Below are 13,152 nucleotides of genomic sequence, written 5' to 3' on the forward strand. Positions count from 1 at the left end.
ACTTATTTACTTTGGTGCAGGGTAATGGCCACGGGGGATGTCTGTATCAGTAGAAAAAACTGTAAAACCTATGAAAATACAAATAAAAGTCCCAAATTAATGTTCTCCTTCAAATTTTCCAACACTTTCCAGGTAGCCGAATTGAAGTGTTTGGGTTAAGGGCAATCTGAAGGTAAGAACAAGATGATGTACCTAACAAAGTGTTGTTTACTGTAGTTCCTTTTGCGCTCCATAGGTGGCGATTACGTCTTTACCCCCCTACAGGCACCACAGAAGAAGAAGCAGTGCAGTTTTCAGTGGAGATGTCCCGTAAAGAGAAGGGGTTAAAATTAAACATTTTTAAAAGGAATAACGCGGCAGTGGAGTTATGATAAGCTTGCTTCGTGACTTCGTTTTTGAAGTGTTTCTCTGATGTAGCTGTAAGTGGATTAAAACGAGTTTTACGACAGAAAGTGAGGCGTTACAGGCGGCAGTTTGTGTCTCTGTTGTAATTTATGCTGGATTAAAAGCTCCTCTGAACATCTCCAACATGTCCGGCGTGTCTTCGAGCTGCGGAGCCGCTGCGTCTAGGAGCTGCGACCCCCGGAGTCCGCCGAGCAGCAGCTAATGATGGGCTGCCGCTGTGCTGCAGGAGGGCAGCGTGCTGTGTCGGATGTCCCCCTCGGCTTTGCTTCTCAACAGCCTCCACTTCCTGTGTGACTCTCTCTCCTCCGCTGTTCTGCAAAGCCGGTTGTGACACGTAGCTGTAAGGACCGCCAGGAGCGGCTCTGCGCGTTCAGTCATGTCCAGGTCCGGCCGGAGGTTCAAGCCGCTCCAGCAGAGCAGCGGAGGCGGCGGCTCGCTGCCCGGCTGTGACCGGGTCCGGATGCCCCGGGCCCGGGTGCTGCTGTTCTGCCTCCTCGGTGTTCTGGTGCTGGCGGTAGTCCTGGGAGTGTACCTGTCCAACGACACCGTCACCGGACATGTGAGCCGCGGGCCAGCGGTGGATCTGAGCAGAGACAGGGTAAGAGCTGCGACAGGAAACAAACTGAAGCTGTGCACACAGCAGGACTGATTTAATCCCCACAGACGGTCATTATGACACCTCACTGTAACCAGACCTGTTCAGTCACAGCTGTGCTACTCCAGGATAACTTAGCTTTTATAAGAATAACTCAAATACAGCATCGCAGTCATTCCAAATCTAAATGATCAGGATCTTAATAAGAAAAATCTGGCCAATAACAGCGGCTGCTGTGGAGTGAGGCAATGCAAAGTTTGAATCTGGGTTTGCAGCAGTGGAGCTGAATCATATAGTGCTGCAGAGCATCTGTAATCACGCAGATGAGCCCATAGTCATTTTTACATAACACGGATCATGCTGAAGTAATTACTGAGCTTAAATTGAATCATTGTCTGCTTATAATAACTTTAAAGTGTATCTGTGAGCAAGCTGATGTTGGGTACTTAGCACAAAACAAATAAAGAGCCAAAGTCATTTTATATATGAGCTGAATTTATTTATTTAATTTATTATTTATTTATTTATTTTTAACCAAAAATAGATTATTTTACTTTTATTTTAAATGAGCCAGGTAAAACAGCAGGAGCCACTGTAACTATTAGAAACACAATCACACAGATAGATGCAGAAGTGAACACAGCACCAGATTATATGTTAAAAACAACAACAACAACAAAAACCTTTAACTTTCGGTCAAACTTGACACCTGAAATTCACTCAGAGCTCTGAAACAGTTTCAGTCTAACCTAAAAATAAATCTTTTTGAATAGAATTACAGAGGCACTGTTCATTTTTAATGGGCCAAAGACTCCAGCTGTGAAAACATAATAATAATTTAACTTGCAAGGCCAAACCGATGTGAAGTCAGGCGTATAGTCTGCAGGTGTGATTCATGACGAGTCAGCAGTTTGGTGGGATACTGACACTCTCAGTGCAGTGGCTGATATCAACATAAAAACAGCCAGCTGTAACACGTAGCATGTCGGGTGTGACATGCTTAATGATGATTTTCAGGACGTCTTTATTCATCAGTGAGTGCGTGTCCCTCAAAGTACATTGATACGTCTTATATTGCTTGACTTGTGACCATTGTAAGACAATGCTGATTCTGTGTAGCAGTGTATCATGAGCACGTTTGTGAATATGAGCCCTTTGAGAGCAGTCGTGTGGCCTAGAGTAGCATTTTCTCTATCCTGTAATAATGACTGAAACTGAAAACTACTATTATGTACAGGCCTACTGCTGTTTCTTCTCCCTGCTGCTGCTGCAGTCCTGACTGGGAGGCTCTCATATGAACAAATTTCACTGATCTTGCTCTCTTTAGGATTCATATTAAAGTCAATTTATTTCACTTAGAAGTTCTTGCACGGACCTGCCCTTCGCCAACGATCAGCAATGCTACAATTTTATATCCCACGCTCAGTTGACGGGCAGCAGTTCCAAGCACCAGACTTTGAGAAGTCGATATCTGTTGTGATTAAACGTGCTACATAAATAAACTGACGACCTGTCTATTTAGACGCTCAGCTCCATTAATAATGAGCGCCGCAGCAGCGCAGGTGTGCCACTGATCATGTTTCACTCAGCTTTTACCTATCCTCATTTTACTTTACTCCTTAGTCATGGCAGTTTAGTTTGCGTTGCGCCAAATCCGAAATAAATTACAGATTCCTGCAAATAAAAAGGTGAACAGAGCTGCTCATAGCTTCTGATCAGCAGCCCAAACCCAAAGATCTTTAATTTACTTTCATATAACACAAACAAAATCATCTTACCTTCATGTTTATGATTTGGGATTTGAATGAAGCACAAAAAGAGCTGCAAGTTTTACAAACGTCTCATATGCTCTTATGTTGTTAAGCACATACAGCTGTGTGGCCAGAAGTTTATTCTGACTCATCACGGGCATGACTGTCATGGTAATTTTCAGCTTTTAATAATTTCTTTGAAGTGTTTTTTTTAGCCGTGTTGAATGATTGTACAGCATACATCTTTTAATCGATTAAAAAACAAGAGTTGTGTGCACGAGCTCAAATATATACACACCCCATTAATATTTGGTTAAATGTCCCATAGCAAGTTGCACCTGCATCGGACCATCACAACACTTCTGGTTGGATTTTGGCCACTATTCTTGGCAGAATTGGTAGATTATATTTAAATTGTTTGGTTTCCTGGCTCAGATCACTGTCAGCTACCATGCCTCCATGGTTGACAGTAGGGCTGTTCGATATAACGATATATATCGGATGACGATATAAAAACGTCTATCGTTTCATTTTACGCTATCGTTTGTTTCGTGGTGTCGCAAAATAAACAGTTTACGGCAATATTTTTTTCATCGTTTTGATGGTCACTGTAGTGGCTATATTAATTTCTTAAAGTTCTCTCTTTCTCTTATATTTAATATAACCAGACTACTGACAGACAAGCGCCTGTTTTTATGTCTTGTGGTTAGCAACAACGACGGTAACACCATCGCATGTCCAGTGTTGCCAACTCCTCAGTAAGGAAAATCGCTATTGGCTGTCCTAAAAGTCGCTAGAAGTCGCTAAATGACGTCATCACCTAATTTGCATAATTGGTCATGCTAATGTAATTGTAACCTAAGCTGCTGGAGAGAGAAATAACATCGTGTACGAGACATAAAGTGAGCAAAAAACGTCCTAAATGCATTTAGAATTTATTTAGAACTACAAATTAAATTTATTTTAGCAATTATTGTTTTTTGTAATGTCACAATTCCAACCCTGCTCCTTTACCCGGGCTTGGACCGGCAAAAGTGACCCAAAATAGGCACTCTGGTGGAGTTACTTTGTGTGTGTCTGTTTATAAGTAGTTTTAAACCTGATCCACAAAACAGCATAAGAGTAAAAGAAGAACTGACTGTGTTACAGCACCCGCTGCTTGTTGAGAGTAAACGCGATATGCGCTTTCACGTCTTTTTTTAGCGACTTTTTTTTAGAAAAAAAGTCGCTAGACAGGAAGCGACTTTTTTTTTAGAAAAAAAGTCGCTAGGGGGTCTGAAAACTCGCTAAATATAGCGACAAAGTCGCTAAGTTGGCAACACTGCGCATGTCTGCTTGTTTATGTTCCACATAAACCTTTCACAATAAAGCTCAGGATCCTGTTGAGACTTTTCAAAATAAACTGAATCACGTGAAAGAGCAGATTATTTACGGATGAGAAGTAAAAGAGAGCCGTCAGGTGCTAAAAAATAAACCTTAGACTCAAACAGAACAGGCTTTTCCCCGCAGCACGCCGTGTAATAAATACTCACAAAGAAAACGGCGGCTGTTGTAATTTATGTCTAAAAATGTATCGTTTCATGCATCGGTTAAAACACTCGACTCCAGCTACACTACACGCAGCTGGAAACACTTCCTGCAAGTCGAGCTGCCCGAGATTCACAGAATTTACAGAAAATGTTACATTTTTGTGATTTATATCGTTATCGGACGATAGAATTCTTATATCGGGATATGAGATTTTGGTCATATCGTACAGCCCTAGTTGACAGTTGCCACAGTGTTCTTAGGTTTGAAAGCCTTTACCCAAATGTACCCTGGCAATTCTCAGTCCATGGCAATATCAAACTCAGTTCACTGTGGACAGTGACACTGTGGCTCTCTTCCACAGCATGTCTTTTATCCTGTCTTCCTTCTCCCACTCCAACCGGTTGCAGCAGATGGCCCCGCCCCCCCCAGCCTGGTTCTGCTGGAGGTTTCTTCCTGTTAAAAAGAGAGTTTTTCATTCCCACTGTCGCCAAAGTGCTTGCTCATAGGGGGTCATATGATTGTTGGGTTTTTCTCTGTATGTATTATTCTAGGGTCTAACTTACAATATAAAGCGCCTTGAGGTGACTGTTGTTATAGTTGGCGCTATATAAATTCAATTGAATTGAATTGACACTGGCGTTCCAGCAGTTTACACTTATTCCTGAACATCTGAGGATGACAGTTTGAGTCTTCTTCCAGACTTTGGAAAAGTGGTGTGACATGAATAAACTGGTGATCTTGGACTCTGCAGTTGTTCAGAAATGGCTCCAAGAAACCTTCCCAGCTTATGTAAATCTACGGTTCCTTCGACTTTCCCATTATTCTGAATATTGGTCAGTACAATGATAAGTGCTGTCAAAAACAATCTACCAGATGTAGTCAATCACAATCGCTGAAGAAGTACACTGTGCATGTAAACACTTGACCACAGCTGTATTTTTGGGGCCCACCTAAGAGGTTTTGGCTTTCCACCGAAGAAAACCCATGAGGACTGTGCTAAAAACATTTTTCTTTTAGTAGGGGTTCATTTTTCTTTGGCTTAAATACAGTTTTCTGCAAAACATTGCCAAAAACAACAGGAAACTGCACAGACTTGTCCTTAGTAAGGTAACGCTGAACTGTGTGTGTGCTAGTTTTGCTTTGGGGCATTGAACCTTCGATAGTCAAAGGAAAAAAAACATGTTGACAAAATAGTTAAATGGAGAAGAGGAGGTGTAATATAAACACTGGAGGAACTGAATGATCCTTTAAACCCATCAGAGAGGACGTGACCCTCTGGACCACGAACATGTGGAACGTCCCATGCTTGTGTTTACACACTGTTCTTTTTTCCCTCTCCTCCAGCTGTCCCACAAACCCAGTAAGTGCTCTCCAGCTCAGATCCGCCGTCTGGCCTCTCAGGTGGACGGCACTCGCCTGTGGGAGGCTCACCTGCGGCCCATCCTGATAGAGCGTCTCCCGGGCACGCAGGGCAGCCTGTCTGTACAGCAGGTGGGTGTAAATATTTATAGCTTCCTCACTTTTACACATTCCCCCCTCATCATTAACTCCCTGCTCCACTTCAGCACATCACCTCCACCCTGTCCTCGCTGTCTGCTGGCTGGTCCATAGACCTGGACTCGTTCCAGTCCCCTACGCCTCGAGGCCAGGTCACTTTCACCAACGTCGTCGCCACCCTGGACCCTTCGGCACCTCGACGGCTGCTCCTGGCCTGCCACTATGACTCCAAGGTGCTGCCTCCAGACCCGCGAGCCCCAGAGAAGGTGTTCCTGGGGGCCAGTGATTCTGCGGTGCCCTGCGCTATGATCCTGGAGCTCGCCACCTCTCTGGATGCCCAGCTTAGGTCATTCAAACAGCAGGTGGGTTTTGTGTTGGCTGAATTTAAGCAACAGACAAAGCAGATGCTGACAGATGTGGTTCCCGCTCACGATGAAAAGTAAAGGGCTGAGATGCTGACGAGTCTTTCTTATTGTGTTGTTTCATCCCTCTGCTTCTGAGGCCGCAGTACTGGGGAGAAAATGCTGACTCCAGCACCATCTCTCCAGAGGGCTGTGATTTATGTAGTTACCGTAGAAACACACACTGCAACAGCACTGCAGAAAGAAAAACTCAAGCCCTGCTTTTTTTTTTCTCCCCCACAAATTTGATTACCTCTGCTTTCTTTGTCTTTCCTCTCAGAAACTTCCCGTAACTCTCCAGCTTGTGTTTTTCGACGGCGAGGAGTCATTTGAAGAATGGACCGCCACCGACTCGCTGTACGGCTCGCGCCACTTGGCCGAGCGCATGGCCAACACGCCCCACCCGGCAGCCTCCTCGCACGCCAACACGCTTCAGGCACTGGTGAGGAAGCTGCAAGCAGAAATGTTTCCTCTGTGGTCACGCTTACTTCCTGAACCAGACGCGCTCCACGCTGTCCTTCAGTTTGCACAGCTTAAAAGTTGAATCCAGCCACGCTTTGGTCAGTCAAATCTGAAAAAGTTTCCACCTCAGACTTACATCTACAGGCTCTTAAAGTACATTTTGAGCCTTTTTAACTCAGTAAATATTCATAATATGAAGGTAAAATGTGCATAAACTCATTTAAAAAAACATTATTGCACACAAAGGTCATGAGAAAGGATTATGAGAAGGTCAGGTGAGAGGGTCATGGAGTGACCCTTTGACTTACATTAACATTTAAATGACTCTGATTAAGACAAATGCCAGCTCCCGTCTCTCTAACTTTGTCTCTGCAGGATCTCTTCGTGCTGCTCGACCTACTCGGTGGTCCCGATCCGCTGATTGCGAATCACTTCGATAACACTGCACGCTGGTTCGACCGCCTGATTGCTGCAGGTAAGCGTCCGCCGTAACTCCTCCACCAATGCTTGAATCCCTCCTGAACACTTGTAGACCCGATCTCTGCCTCCTCCTCCACCCTCAGAAAAGCGGCTCCATCGACAGGGTCTCCTGACGTCTCACCCCTCAGAGCAGACCTACTTCAGGAAGGATGTGTATCTCGGACCCGTGCAGGACGACCACATCCCCTTCCTTCACAAGGGTAGGTGGGAACCAGGAGTGTAGCCTGTATACCCACCCCCTGACCTCTGCAGCTGGAGGTCATCCCTCAGAGTTATTATAGTCGAAGCAAGCCACAAGACACTTAGATTAGGACTGCAGCATTCCAGCCGGACTTTATTCAGACGATGCACTCAATGATCATTACGGATGGACCATGGTGGGGTATTCCAACCCATTTATTCACAAGTTACCACAGACACATCGTAAGAGCTGTAATCACGACATAAAACAAAATAAACATTCACTTGATATAACCTCGTTTCCGTTATGCTAATTAATTCACAGAAAAGGCACAGAAGGTGCTAGCATCAGCCTGCTAGATCACTCATAAACTTATTAATAATCAAGTATTACATTTACAAATTGTCCAAAATGTAAACAACAAGTACAACAAACAAACATACCTGTTCGCCTTCCAGCTAGATGCTAATTTAAAGATGGATGGAAAACGGTAACTTTCTCATTAACCGTTTCTATGGCAAGCAGTAGCAGTACGATCTTCCTTCCCGGAAGTAGCCCGTTCCAAATTTCAAAATAAGAGTCTAATCTATATTATAAGGTATAATTTGTTCAGGGATTTAACTGTTTGAAAAATATCAATAAGATAAATAATCTGGGTCATTTACAAGGATGCTTTCCACGAACAAAGACACTGGCAGCCCTGTACTGGTGTATTTGAATGTTTCTTTGCCTCGTTCAGATTTTTGTCTTTTGAGCAGTAATTTATAGCACACCGAACCAGCTGCTTCCTCTTTCTGTTAAGCAGAACTTCTTGGCTTTTTTTTTCTTCAACTGGTTAAAATTGGACTTTTCTTGTTCTAGTCCTCGCTCAGTAATGACAGATTAGCAGGATAACATGCTGCTGCCACTAAAACCAGGTGGAATTAAGACCAGCCTCAGTTCTGGTGCAGCCCGGCAGTGTTAACGTTTTCTTCTGGGACGTATGCGAAGGGTCGACTCGGGTCCCTAAATTTTTAGACAGTTAACACAAGGCTCTGTGCAGATGTGTGCATGCTCTCAACATCTGTGTGACTGTGCAGACTTGCATACCTCAGGCCAGAAGAAAGCAATAACAAATATTCAGTAACAAGAATTAATGTAGATTTAGATTTGGGGGGGTTGTGCTTGTAATTACAGTCAAGTCCGCAAGGGGTAAAATTTAAGAAGTTCAAAACAGGTATTGAACCTTTTAAGCTCAGTACTGTAGCACATGTCTGTCTCCAGGGATTTATCTCCTCTTTAAAGAAGAGAAGTCACTTTCTTTAACCCATGCTCAGTCACCATCCCTGCCTTCGTGTCTCTGTCCAGGCGTGCCCGTGCTGCATGTCATCGCCACTCCCTTCCCACAGTTCTGGCACACACTGGAGGACACGGAGGAGAACATGCACCGCCCGACGGTGGAGAACCTGACGAAGGTCATGGCTGTGTTTGTGGCGGAGTACCTGGGCCTCTGAGCGCTGAACACAGACAGCAACGGTCCGAGCAGGACTGGCGATAAACAGCGAGGTGAGGAAGAGGAGAGCCTGGTGAAATTAAGTAAGCTGGAATCTGAACTTTACCAAAGACGTGTATCTGCTGGGCAGTCCTCGGGTTCACGTGGACATGAATTGGACACAGCTGAGCAAAGTGTGTGAAGTGGATGGTTAAACCTTTATTACTAATACACATGCTGGGGAGCATCATACCTGAGAAGCAGCTGGGAAATGTGTCTGTGACTCTATATTAATGTTTTTGTTCTGTTCCTGTGAAAGAAAAAAAGCCTTATTAGCCTTATTGATGATTTATCCTGTTAATAAGAGATGGAGATGCTCTTCGTCTTCTTGAGAGGGACCTGTTGTGCTCATCTTCAGCTCCGACTCTGCTCAGACTCTGCTCAAGTAGTTTTGCATGATTTACCGATCACGTGCAGCCTGAAACAAGCCTCTCCTTTTAAACTGAGCTCCTTTTGATTGGCTGCCCATCATAAATAATAGAATATCTGCTCTCAGTGACATCATTCAGAGCCAAGAGTAGAAAAAAAACTGTGAAAAAGCGCATTTAGAGCACTCTCGAGCTTGAGCTTTGGCCATATTTAATAGGAGCATCCACAACTGTAGCCGTTTATATATACATATGAAAGGAAATCAGCAAAAGCACGACGGGTCCCCCTTTAAGAACGACCTGTGACGAGCGCTGCTGCTGAGGATGCTTTTCGTAGTTTATCTGTGAGTACCTTCTCCTGACTTTACCTTCACATCAGTGAAGATCCTCATGGCCTTGGCTGTTATGAAGTGCCAGCAAGATGAAAATCATGAAGATGAAGATCTTACTATGGTAAAAGATCACACCGCAGTGATTGTGAAATTATTTTATTCAGGTTCTCTTACAGTTTCAAGACATTTCAGGAAGTCGTAAACACTGAAAACGCTGTCTCCTGGTTCAGTGTGTAACCTTTGGGTATGATACACGTGGGTGCAGTTTACCAGCATGTACCCTTTAATAAAAATAATTCCCTGATCATTAAAAATGTTTTGATTTCTTCTGTGAATGCAGTGTGGAGATGCACCTTTATGCCACACCTGTGATCCAGTCTGTTGGTTTTAATCTCCAGACGTCTGATGTGTGTCTTGTGTGATATTCTGTAAACATTTAAGTCTCTGTATGGGATCTGCTAGGTCTTGTTTTGGTAATAAACTTTCGATGACAACAGAAATTATGATGATCTATCAACCACTGGACAGCTTAAACATCTGGATGCCCTCCACATGTGTGGTGCAGTGGAGGAGGCAGTGGATGGAAAAGGGGTGGAGGTGGTTCGCTGCAGCACTGGGGACTGCCTGGAGGTGAAAGGTCGTTGTCAGAGGATGGGTAGGCTTGTTCTGAAGGTCCTCGAGAGCCTGTCTGAAAACTGAAGGATCATGAGATTTAGAAAAAAGTACAGATTAATGTCTTACTGTAACCACAAGGTGGTGCTATTATGCAAAATTCAACGCGTGCGCCACAGTGATAAATTCTATTTACGGCATGCCAAATTAAAGTCTCCTTAAAGCGCTTTGTAGAAAGTACAACCTAATTAAATGCTTCGCTTCACATAGATTTTTTTTTCTAGTTTTAACAGGAAAAAAATCGTTCAGCCATTCGCTTATTTTTTTTTCCACAACATTGACTCGAAATTTCAGAATTATCAGTAAACCCTATCACTATGTGCATGAAATACATATTAACTAAAATACCAGTTTCTTTAAACTGATATGCACGGCTTATGTAATTTAGTTTGGTGATAGGAAAAAAAAGCTACTGGAAAAAAGGAGGACCTATTTTAGCCTGACTATAAGGTAAGAGAATCGAGTTAGCTTATGGTGGGAATGTTTTAAAATCACTCCGCGATTTTTTTAAAAATCAGTTTCTTAACGAAAAGTATAAAACTCAATGATTTCTGTAAAGACCCATTTCTATTTTGAGTTAAAAGTATGAGTAGGTGATTTTTTTAGTCATTAATTTAAATGAATACAGACATTTTTATTGTTTAATGCTAAACGCCAACGGTTTGTTTATTCATTGTATCCATTCGCTTTCTGTGGGCCACTGATGGCGCGTTCACTTAGCAGTCGGAAGTCGGAATTTCCCTGTTCCCAGTCAGACGTTTCACCTGCAACAGACACTCAAGTCGAACCTCCAATTTGACAAATCGGAGAAGCCCCAAACTACGATTTAGCAATCCAGGATGGCAGCAGTGCGCTTAAACATAAGTAAAACTGCGTTTTCTTTCCTGTTTTTCGTACGTCGCTCCCAGCTCCGACTTTCGAGGTAACTAGACACGTTCATCACTTTTTATTATTAGTATTAGTTTACATGGGGGTTCTTTGAATGATAAGAGGACAGCAGTTCAGCTTACAGCGAGCTGGTGCCCTTCACTGGCCCGGTAAACTCCACTATGCGGTCCCTCTGCCGGCGGTTCTTGAACCAGTTGCTGACCTGTATGGCGGTGAGGCCGGTGGCTGCTGCTAGCTCCCGCTTTTCTCGGGTGGAGGGATACGGCTTACGGTGGTACCACTCCCTGAGGATACTCCGAGATTTTTCCTGTTTGTAGTTAAATAAAATAAATAGTGAAATCTGGACATTATTATCAGAAGATATGTGAGCGATCCAAACACTGTCAGAGCATCTCTTATTAGCATGTGCATCTCTGTGTCAGGTCTTTTTCCTATTTCTTACACACATGACTTTTAGATACCTTCCTTCTACTGAGATTTGTTTTTGTCTCCACATTTTCAGTTTCCTCATTTTTTAAAGCACACATTGCACACCCCTGCTGAGCTAAACCTTTCGACTAGTTGCAAAAAAAACCAAACCTTTTATGCCTGTCAGACTATTATCTTTGGCATTTCTCATAGACTGAACTAGATTGAAGTGCCTAAAGATACCCCTTACATGTAGACAGCACTGGTCCATCCTTGAGTTAGGTCAGTGTTAACTTGTTCCAAATAACTAACCATCCATTCTCTTCCACTTATCCTTGTCAGGGTAGCAGGAGGGCTGGAGCCTATCCCAGCTATCACAGAACAAGAGGCAGTTCACCCTGGACAATTTGCCTAACCCTACTGATGCATGTCTTTGGACTATGGGAGGAAATCGGAGTACCCGGAGAGATGTTCAATCTCTTCTTGCTGTCAGGCAACAGTGCTAACCACCACGCCACCGTGCTGCCTTCTGAATAACTAACAAACAATTTTTTTTAAAACAAAACCCATTCCTCTGATAATATTTTTAATCCTTGTAGCTGACCTAAGTGAAACAGCAGCCAGTGTCCAAAGAAAGACTTTGAAAAAGCTTCAGAAAACCTGGAGAACTATTAGTCAAGACCACTTTAAAAAATTACAAGAAAGTTCTACTCCTTAGAAGCAAAATATAAAGAAATTAGGGTGGCTCGAGACTTGCATAGCACTGTATTTTAAGCCAAAATACAATGGCATAGATGCAGCATGCTGCATAGAAATGCTTAAATTAAGTATGTGAGTAAAATACCAAGTTACATCCCACTGGTCCTATAATGCTCTGAACCAATAGTTTAAGATTAATAATACTCTTTACTCACCAAACCAGTGTGGGACAGTTTATATTTACATATAATTAGATTCATTACTATAAAAATACTTAAAAGATAATGCTTTTATACTATAGAGGTCACATACATGTATTAAAGATGCAGTATTCCTCAGATGTGATAGTACACGACTTGTACATAGTAGTATTAGTAGCCCACAAGTACACTATGCTCCACTTCAATCAGTACCAGTACACTACTTGATTAAATGCAGCTCACACTTCAGTTACTTAAAAACATGCAGTTTTAGTGTTTGCCTACCTTGAAGCAGTAACTGGTCTCCTCTCCATCCCAGATGGTGTTTGGTAGAGGAAATTTTCTCCTCACGCGGTACTTCCCCACAGCTCCCAGGGGTCGGCCCCTCTGCCTCTCCGCTTCTATGTAGTGGGCTTGCAGCCAGAGCTGCTGCAGGAGCGGGTGGCTGCGTGCAGAGAAGGGGAAGCCCTCGAGCAGGGTGTAGAGGTCTGAGAAGCGCCCTTGGTGAAAGGCCACCGCCGCTTTGGCTTTTAGCACGCTCTCAAGCTCCCCGGGGCACGAGGAGGAGGAAGCAGGAGGAAGAGTGCGGAGGAAGCTGGCGAGACGATCTATGCAGCCGCTCTGCAGCAGGACCTCGCACACGCAGGTGACCTGCTCTGCTGTGAAGATCATAGCTGCATGGACGGGTCCTGAGGCGTAAGGTGAAAATATCTTCTAACAGCTCTCAGGAGAGCGCCAAAGCCTTCCGTCTA

General features: G+C 43.6%; 2 protein-coding genes across 3 annotated transcripts; one reads left to right on the forward strand and one right to left on the reverse strand.

Moving 5' to 3' along the window:
* Nucleotides 1-259: 259 nt before the first annotated feature.
* Nucleotides 260-9,847, forward strand: qpctla (glutaminyl-peptide cyclotransferase-like a). The gene is made up of 7 exons (XM_085130233.1): nucleotides 260-1,003; nucleotides 5,626-5,772; nucleotides 5,847-6,140; nucleotides 6,460-6,621; nucleotides 7,017-7,116; nucleotides 7,205-7,321; nucleotides 8,650-9,847. The coding sequence occupies exons 1-7, from the start codon at nucleotides 782-784 to the stop codon at nucleotides 8,793-8,795; spliced, it is 1,188 nt and encodes a 395-aa protein (XP_084986359.1). The 5' UTR covers nucleotides 260-781; the 3' UTR covers nucleotides 8,796-9,847.
* Nucleotides 9,203-13,072, reverse strand: six9 (SIX homeobox 9). Of its 2 annotated transcripts, none has more exons than XM_085130242.1 (3): nucleotides 12,686-13,072; nucleotides 11,240-11,400; nucleotides 9,203-10,228 (listed from the first exon to the last, which is right to left on the reverse strand). In XM_085130242.1, the coding sequence occupies exons 1-3, from the start codon at nucleotides 13,070-13,072 to the stop codon at nucleotides 10,063-10,065; spliced, it is 714 nt and encodes a 237-aa protein (XP_084986368.1). In that variant the 3' UTR covers nucleotides 9,203-10,062. The 2 variants fall into 2 exon arrangements, with proteins under 2 accessions (XP_084986368.1, XP_084986367.1); XM_085130241.1 differs by having other exon boundaries at nucleotides 11,216-11,400.
* Nucleotides 13,073-13,152: the final 80 nt, after the last annotated feature.

Source organism: Neolamprologus multifasciatus, chromosome 14 (genome assembly GCF_963576455.1).
Source record: "Neolamprologus multifasciatus chromosome 14, fNeoMul1.2, whole genome shotgun sequence".
Taxonomy (NCBI): Eukaryota; Metazoa; Chordata; class Actinopteri; order Cichliformes; family Cichlidae; genus Neolamprologus; species Neolamprologus multifasciatus.